The 9,185-nt window shown below is 39.6% G+C and overlaps 1 protein-coding gene across 1 annotated transcript; it reads right to left on the bottom strand.

Annotated features, from left to right (window-relative positions):
• Positions 1–2,124: 2,124 nt before the first annotated feature.
• On the bottom strand, positions 2,125–8,751 carry LOC112281625 (putative inactive ATP-dependent zinc metalloprotease FTSHI 4, chloroplastic). The gene is made up of 16 exons (XM_024518340.3): positions 7,869–8,751; positions 7,422–7,677; positions 6,770–7,199; positions 6,132–6,390; positions 5,802–5,933; positions 5,486–5,560; positions 5,096–5,221; positions 4,826–4,935; positions 4,447–4,525; positions 4,151–4,288; positions 3,875–3,986; positions 3,532–3,695; positions 3,197–3,302; positions 2,981–3,057; positions 2,708–2,851; positions 2,125–2,556 (listed from the first exon to the last, which is right to left on the bottom strand). The coding sequence occupies exons 1-16, from the start codon at positions 8,313–8,315 to the stop codon at positions 2,419–2,421; spliced, it is 2,793 nt and encodes a 930-aa protein (XP_024374108.1). The 5' UTR covers positions 8,316–8,751; the 3' UTR covers positions 2,125–2,418.
• Between the last annotated feature and the right edge of the window lie 434 nt (positions 8,752–9,185).

Genomic DNA, 9,185 nt, shown 5'->3' with positions numbered 1-9,185 from the left:
GTTTTCGCACAGCAATTTGATTCGGGCACGATGGAGACATCAAGCCGATTCTCAACCTGGCACCTACCATGCTTTCCATAAACAGGGTTTTGATGTCCAGCACTAATCTGGCGATCGTCACAAACTTCTAAAAACTTGAGCCACGAGTGAACCCAAAAGTTGGCCACCACTGAAACGAATCAGCAGTGAGAGAATGCTTCCAGTTGCGAAGCGATGCATACATCCCACTCTCAGTGCTCACAACAAAAATAAACCAACTGTTTGCAGCACCCTGTTAAGCTGCCATCCATCAGAAATTCTGGCGGAATGTAACGGAATCTGACGGTGGCGATGAGCACCTTAAACTTTCTTATTATATAGATGGTATATATGTTTATTTATATAAATATATAATCACTTAAGTCAAACCATGTGCAATTGAGTATTGAAATAATATAAATGAGGATGCAAGTTTTGGAGTAGTTTTTGAAATTATGCCTCTATACACTTTTGCCAACTATTAAATCTTTAAAAAAAAGCATCTTTTTAATGTCAAAGATATTAAATTACAACAATCCCTTAGAGTTGTTAACAATGTTCAACAATTTTTTTTAATTTGTTAAGATTTTCAAGGTGTTTATTTCTTAAAAAGTTTAGAGTTCTAGTAGAAGATAATAAATATTTATTAAATTATAAAAAAATTATAAAACTTATATTTATCAAAACGACATTCAAACAATCAAAACATATTGCAAAGTCTAATGCAAAGAATTAATTAAATATTGATTATCCATATTTTATCATTCATATTAATAATCCACTAAGAATAACATTAATAAAATTATTTTAATAGTTTTAAGCATTTTAGGATATGATCATGTTTTATAAAATTAATTTAATGTTCTTTCACTAATATTAATGTAAGAAATAAGTACAAGAAATTATTTTTTTGGATAATGCTATTATATAATCAACACTATATAGATTTCCATAAGAAAATACATCAAGTATTAAATCAAGGTGGTAAATATATCTTGTATTTACAGTATCCATAATACTGAAAGATAAAAGAAGAAGTTGAAGCACATTGGTCTACAACAATAAATAATAAATCTTACATCTTCTCATTTTTATTTTCTTCTCTATTCTATAAAAAATTATAATTATATAGAATACAATAATAATTATTACTAGTTCATACACACCTAAAGTAAAATTTAGAACCAATTCATGATTAAACTTACATTCTAAAAAGTAATAAATTCATTATGAAAAAAAACAAACAAGTAAACAAATAAAATCAATTAAAGGTTAATTTCATATGTTTTTTCAAATCAAAGTGAATATAAAAAACCTTCTACTTCATTTGTTTAAAGAGTAAATGTATCTATTCAACCATTAAAAATCAACCTCTACACTTGATATTAAAAAAATAAACATATGAAATTGACCTTCAAAAGAAAAAATTTTGAATAAGGAGTTTGGACTAATTCATAATATTTGATATGTTCATTGAACTTAGCAACTTGTAGTCTAAAAGAGATAAGATTTGCTCAAAAAAGTTTAACTAAACAAAAACCCAAGTTTAGAAGTAGTCCAAAGATAAATCTTATCTCTAAAAACAATATATTATGGGAAGGTTAAATCAAAGTATCACCATCACCTAAACTTAAATTTAAAACTCTTCAGTTGTAAAACATCTCCTTGACCATATGACAAGCATCTAACATCAAAAGAAAAAATTATATAGAACAAAGGGATGTGCCACTATTACCTAATTGCTTGCTACCTCAAGTTTATGGAGAATATGCAAGAAACACAATGCACATCCATGTGCATTAAATTCAATCTCACAAATAGTAATCTATTAGATGTTATTCATCCACTCATTAAGTCTACAAATTCACCTGTAGACCCCTATCTACTCATGGTATGCATGTATAGATGCTAAGAAATAAATAAGAAAGAAGATTAGTAAGTATATGTTCTTTCTCGAGATTTCATGAGTAATACTTGCAAGCTCTGCCATGACATATCCAAGTTAACAGCACCTCGTACTGAGATGAAGGAAAACACGAAGGCGTAATTAAGAAAGAACAGATTCACCCTTGCATGTCTTTTCCAAAGTCATGGATAGTGGACTCATTTGATTGTATGTGTACACGCCAAGCAAGTGGATTTATTCCCAGCCTTTGAATATGCATTGTGAACCTCCTCAAAGCGCAAAGAACTTTCCTTTGTTCTACAAGATAGATATGCTTAGGAACAGTCAATGCGTCCATGTTGCCTTCTCTACAAGTGGAATACTGTAGCTTCACTGTTCTGAAAGTGCCTCAGTCAATACTTTACCTCCAAAAAAGTGACAAACTGGGATTGAGGATAATGAGTGACAAAATATGTGCACCAATGAAATCGCTAAATTGATTACTATGTGTGACTTCACAAAAATTGTCGAGGATAAATCACATCAGGAACTTCCTCTTCGTCATCCTCTTCAGTCCTCCTTGCTATGTCTGCTAAATTTTCATCTCGTATCTTATCAAGCATCGCAAATGCTTCATTGCTAATTACTCTCAACTGCAGTGTACATGGGAAACAAATTAGAATGATCACCATTTTGCATCACTAACAAATTAATAAATCAATTGGAATTGTAAGCAAGTCATGATTAATAATGTGAAACTCCAAAACTGACTCAGAAAAAAAGACCAAATATAGTAATGTGCACCTGTTGAGGCCTAGGAGCACCAAACGTGGCCCATCCAATATTGCCCGGAGAAAAGGTGACTCGTCCTGGTAGTGAAACTCCGTGAATGCCCCAACGCCCAGCATACATGAGGGCCTCATGCTCGTTGACAGGCCTTACCTCGGGCTTTGCGTCCAAAAAACTTCCGTTAAGTACAAACACATCCAAGTCACAGAATTTCAAGCTAATGCAGCCCTAAAAGACGAATATAAACAGGTCGGAAGGACGGCAAAGCAAGCTCAAGCATTGAAGTACCTGGGGAATGCGAGGAGCCTTGTGGAAAATATCCCAAATTTCAGGAGCGCCAACCTCCTCCTTCTCCAACAATCTCTCTGCGAAGATGATAACAGATTTTTTTTCATTTAAATGTCAACTCTCAGAAGCACTCGATAACACAATTACGCACATAATGTTTAACGTCCATGCAGAGACTAACGCGAAAAAGACGCTGTGAGATATTATGTCAAGCACCTGCAATCGTCTCTAAAGCAGAACGATACTCCCTCAATACTGATGAACACTTCTCCACTGCATAGCGCATGTACTCATCTCGTAGAGCTTGCACTTTAGGCACAATCTGCATCACAGGTGACAAAATGAACACGAAATTCACTGATTTGGTATGCAAAATTTATGAGTGTGCGGTGAGGAAGGAATCCGAGTGTTGGCTAACTGTCACATGCAATTAGACTAACCATATCATGGCTAATCACAGAGCCTAGTCACGAGAACTTTCAAATCATGTTCCTATGCGCACAATTTCCATGACAATTTAATAATACGTTCTATCTACTTAATAAACTTACATGGAGCATGACATCCTGTTGAGTACGGTAGTATATCTTCCCCAAAGCAGTCATGCCTGTCCGGAGAATCATATAGTCCGCCAATAAACCTGCCTCGCTGAGTGCAGAACCCGACATCCATGATAGGTTGCCCTTTCCAAATATGAACTCCTCCACAACCCGAGCTGTATAACGTTTGGCGCAAACATCAGGGGCAGAACAATCAGTATTCCATTCAACTTGAATATCCTAGGGGATCAAAAGACAGAATCGAAAAAAGGAATCCTACACATGAGAAGTCATTATTGAAGTCAAACTACTAGAGATCAGAATGCAGAAAGACAGTACAAAATGCTTCACTTACGAGCACAGGCGCGCACAATAGAGTCAACTAAATCAGACTTGTGAGCGAAGACACGGTTTCGAGAATCAGCATACTCCATGTTCGGATATGTATCAATCTCCCGCACGTTAGTCTGTTGCAACAGTCAAAACAGTGTTATTGGGTCTATTCATCAGGCTTTGGGCGTATTCCATACTAACTATTGTAAAAAACATTGATCACTTGACGTTCTCCATGTGCGAAACCAATGCTTATTTCTGAGAATTTCAAAAAATGAGTATTTCTGAGAAAGTATACCTTCACGAACGGCCGATGTGGATTCGGTAGGTAACACTCGAGTAGGGCAATAGCCGCCTCCCTGTAAGCAATACGTAAGCGAGCCTCCCCACTAGCATCAACTGCATCCTCCTCTCCGGTAGCGAAATCTCCAGCTTGCTGAAATACACAAACCAAAGAATTTAAAAAAGGAATCCTGCATTTCAAAATGAATCTCACAAATTGTCTGAGTAAATAAGCTTGACGAATACAATAAATCAACGCATATTAGCCTTGCTCTCATGTTCGGAAGCCCAAGAAAGGCCTAAAAATCCTACCCTCCTGATAGCCTCCATAATCTCAGGTTTCTCAATAATATCTTTATCCTTCCGTGCTGCTAAAATTGCTGCCTCGTTCCTGTACAGGAATCAAAAGTACAGCTCTAACCAGTCAATTTCATCCGAACTTCGCAGCATGTGACAGGTATTCCTGTGTTAACAATGAATCTTGACGAATGAGTGTGCAAAGATAGACTTCTTACTGAAAATCACATTCCTACTCAAACATCAGCGTTGCGCAAAAAAATTCCGTATACTTAGGCAGCTTCAACAAAGCAACATTTGTTAAATATTTGCTCAATTAATTACAGAGATCCAACCCTAAACACCTCTTCGTGAGATAAAGTAAATACAAATGTAATAAGTGTAAGGTACTTACAGAACATTTTGCAGTTCAGCACCACTGTAATCAAAAGTGATGCTAGCTAATTCCTTCAACAATTCTTGTTTCTCTTTTTCAGACTTAAAGCCTTTGTTGCGGGAGTGCACCTACACAATCCATGATTCCGTCATGAATACAGATAATAGTCTACGACGAAAACAAACTTAAGGGCTTCAAAAACCCGAAGCTGTATATCATATGTAAATACTCAGATGTATACACTCAAAGCTATTCTTTGATAAAAGACCAAATAAAAGATCCAGATACCTGCAAGATTGCGAGACGCCCTTCTTCAGAGGGGAGCCCAATGCTGATAGTCTTATCAAAACGTCCTTTTCTTAGAAGTGCTGGATCCAGCATGTCCAGCCTGTTCGTTGCTCCCACCACTAAAACCTGAATGATGCGAAATGTTAAATATATGCAAGAAATTAGGCAAGAATGGACCTTATCAGCACAGCAAAGAACAAGTATATTGTGCAAAATCGACAAAACGAAAGAACGGTGTGCCCAAGTCTAGGACATTGCCAAATTACACATCGAGGAAACAAAGAGTTTGGGCATGTCTAAGCACCCTCAACATATTGACGACTTGAGCCAGTTTCTTAATACACAATCGTATAACATCAGATTATTGTAAACTATAAGATCCAGAAATACCTTGGACCCTTGGCTCTGAAACCCATCAAGCTCAGTCAAAATCTGAATCAAACCTTGTTCTCTCTCCACACCACCCTGTGGGCCAAAACGCAATAATCTATGTCAAAGAAATTACACCACATATTATATGAGCTACCAAGAAGGAAAATACGTTGGTTAAGCTGTTCTGGCAAGCATCAGATCCTCATGAAACGTTGAATTATATCCAGAAGTTTGTACGTATGACTGATCAAGCCAAGTGCATATTCCACAATTATTCACATGAGCAGCCTAATTTTTACATGAGACTTGAAAGAGATATATCATAATAACTTACCCCACCAACATCAGGTCCACCGCGCTTGGCACCAATAGCGTCGATCTCGTCAATAAACACAATGGAAGGTGCAAATTGCCGTGCTCTTGTGAACAGATCTCTTACTCTGGCTGCAGCTACTCCCACAAACATCTAAGCACCAGCCACAGCATATGTTAAGTCACCATAATCAGCATACTCTACAAGGAATCAGATACTGATGATTGAATATTGGTACCACACAACTTCAATCAAATAAACGAAGAGCAAGACAGAAACTATTGAAATACTCCAATATCACCAATTCACTACAATAACTTTGCAGCAGCCCAAACCAAAAGTAGGGAGTACCTCAACAAACTCAGCTCCACTGGCAGAGAAAAAAGGAACACCAGCTTCTCCAGCAATAGCCTTAGCAAGCAATGTCTTTCCAGTCCCAGGAGGACCATACAAAAGTACACCCTTTGGACAGTAGATACCCAAATCTTCGAATTCCTTGGAATCCTTGAGAATTTTAACCACTTCCTGCAATTCTCGCTTCACATATTCCTGACCTGCGAAATCGTCAAAGGTGACGCCAGTGCTCTCTTCTGCAGAGATAAACCTTGCCCTGTACATAAAGAACAGCAAGCATTAATATAGGTTGCAAATCTTTGTAATACAAAGCAGGAGATGAACCATAGTAAAATTCATAGCGAGGTAAAGTACTCCAGAATTTCGACGATAAGTCTATATCTAAGAGTACAATCGAACTCAATGAAATCCTACAAGTAATCGACTCCTTGATGGATACAGACACCAAGGTGGCAACACCAGCTTGAGACAATGTGAGATCAAACTTATTAAAGGAACCAGAGGTCACGCATCATTCCGCTTCTTGCACTCAATCTAACTTCGAAAACATTCATGAATCCCGCTGGTGCGTATATCAAAGAAAAGCAAGAAATCACGCAGTGAAAATGCTTCATTACATATTAAATTGTAATTACCTGCTTTGACCAAGGGCTCCAAGTTCAGCGTTGTCGAAGTTGCTGAGCTTAGGCCGGCGAGAGACTGGCCGGTCGTTTGGACCCTTCATTTTATAAAAGGGATACATCCAGCCATCAACAAACTTGAATACGGCAGCTGCAAGTACAAGACGCATACCCCACACCACTGCAGTCTCAAAGGTCGGATACATCTGCATTGGCAATGAACGCGGATGAACCACTTCTACGTGAGAAACTTGTGTGTGGAGTTTCTTCCACATGTCATTCCATCCATCTGCAGGCATGTTATCAACCAGATGTCTTTTAAAGACAAAATTCTCCTCGTTAGGTTGAATCAAATGAGGAGCTTTGGGGGTCGATTCGTCCAACTCAACGCTGTCAGGTTGCTCGGTCTGTTGATTTGTTTCTTCCTTCTCATGAGGCAATATAACTGCGATCAAAAAAATCAATTGCCTCAAAAAAGAACACCGAAAAAGAAAAAAAAGAAAAAAACACTTGTTCTACGCAACTCGCAATAAATCCCTCTGTTTAGATTCCAGTAAAATGGGAAGAAATTTCAAAACAAAGAGCTTCCGTACTACAGAGCAACAGTGAAACCCTCCAAAGTACTGTAACAGAACCAACAAGAAAAGCTTAAGGTGGTAAAACAAACCTGCAACGTATTGCCCAAATTCACCATAATCCACGTACTGAACCCTCTTCTCTTCAAGAAGCTGCATCAAAACACTGTACGGAATATCTTCACCTGGTAATGGATCACAGGGCGTCCCTTTAAGCTTCCCCTGAAACTTAAGAATAGATTTTGACCACATGGTATTTTGTATCATGTCCCTCTCGGCCTGAATCTCAGCCTGCCTCTCGAGCTCATGTTCTTCGGTGAGGCGCCTAATCTCTGATTGCCTTATAGTCTGCGAGAAATCCCACATTATGCTGTTTAGTTATGACAAATATCGTACTCTCCTAACAGTTAAAATTCAGAATTTCAAGCTCTCCCATTGCTCTCTGATAAAACCTGGTTTTACCAGCGTGCATTTAACTCCAGCAACCGTTGCTAATACAAAATTTACGCAGTAATGCAACACGGACATGTAACACAGACCTCTAGAACTTGGTCGGTTTTCGATTCTGCCTCCGCTTGCAATTCCTCTTTCGTCTTCAACCCAATCACATCCTTAAACCAAGGAAAATCCCCTGGCCTAGCTTCCCCCTCATCTCCACCTGATGCCGAATTCGACTCCCGACCACCATCTTTCAATGTCTCATCACCACCCTCAGAAGCACTCGAAGCATCCGTTCCATAGTAAGCTTCATCCTCCCGCGACGCTGCACGCGCCAATTGCCTGAAAACCCTCCTCCCTACCGGACCAGGATAATGGCACCTCAGTCGCAACCGCGACGACAGAAACGGAGAGCTCCGCGAGGCGAGCAGAACAGGTCGCACCTGACACTGCAGCAAAAAACTAGAGGCATTCCTGTGCACGGAAGCTGCACAACAAGAGGGCGAGGCTGAGGGCGCCAGGGCAGACCCAACCTTCAGGCGCACCATTCTTCTTCAACCTCCGCAAAACCCCGCCTTAAACCCTACTTTCTCCTCGCATCCCCCTCATCTAACCCCTCCTCGGACTCCTCTAATTCCTCACGCAACTAATACGACGCCACACCTCACGGTACAACCCAAATGTGGAATCCCGCTCACACACTCACCCACTCACCCACTCACTCGAGAGAATGAAACCGTCGATTCCCAGACAGCGATGCCTATAACTTCAGCACGTCTGTGGGATTTTCTCAATCCTGTGAACCCAGTTAGGTTAGAGAAGGGGTTCGAAGAGAGTAGGACGCAGGGAGAAATCCCGCGAAGCAAAGGCGACGGAATGGCGGAGAAGGCAGGGATCGGCGTCGCTGGAGGCGACGACGGCACACACAATCGAAAGGGAGCTGGACCTCGAGGCTCATTATCCACTTCGCCATGGATTTTGCCATCCCCCCACCCCCCCCCCCCCCCCTAGCACGGGCTGGGGGGATGACGCTCCCCTCCATGCGACGCCCCGTATCTCATATTCCACGCGTGGATGTATCCTCGTGGTGATTTTCTTCATCCGTCGACATGGATTCCATCCAAGGTCGACTTGCATTTAATGTAGTACGTGAATACTTGCTTTAAGTGATTTTTAAAAGTTAAGCAAGGAATGTCTTTTGCTTGATGGTTACAAACATACTTTCTTTGTGACCATGGACGTTTTAAATAGTAAATAAATATATACAAGGTTGCATTTTTGTTCAATTCTAGTTCCGAATTATTGCATCAACACATGAATGAATTTCTTTTCGGTTTTAGAGTACATTTTGAATTTTTTGACTTCGATATAATCCTTGAAATGTGTGCTATTGGTAGCTAATATTATAAAGTGTAAGT

This window comes from Physcomitrium patens, chromosome 4 (genome assembly GCF_059467195.1).
Source record: "Physcomitrium patens ecotype Gransden chromosome 4, ASM5946719v1, whole genome shotgun sequence".
Lineage (NCBI taxonomy): Eukaryota > Viridiplantae > Streptophyta > Bryopsida > Funariales > Funariaceae > Physcomitrium > Physcomitrium patens.
Note: the sequence above shows the minus strand (reverse complement) of the source record. Positions and strands in the feature narration are given on the sequence as shown.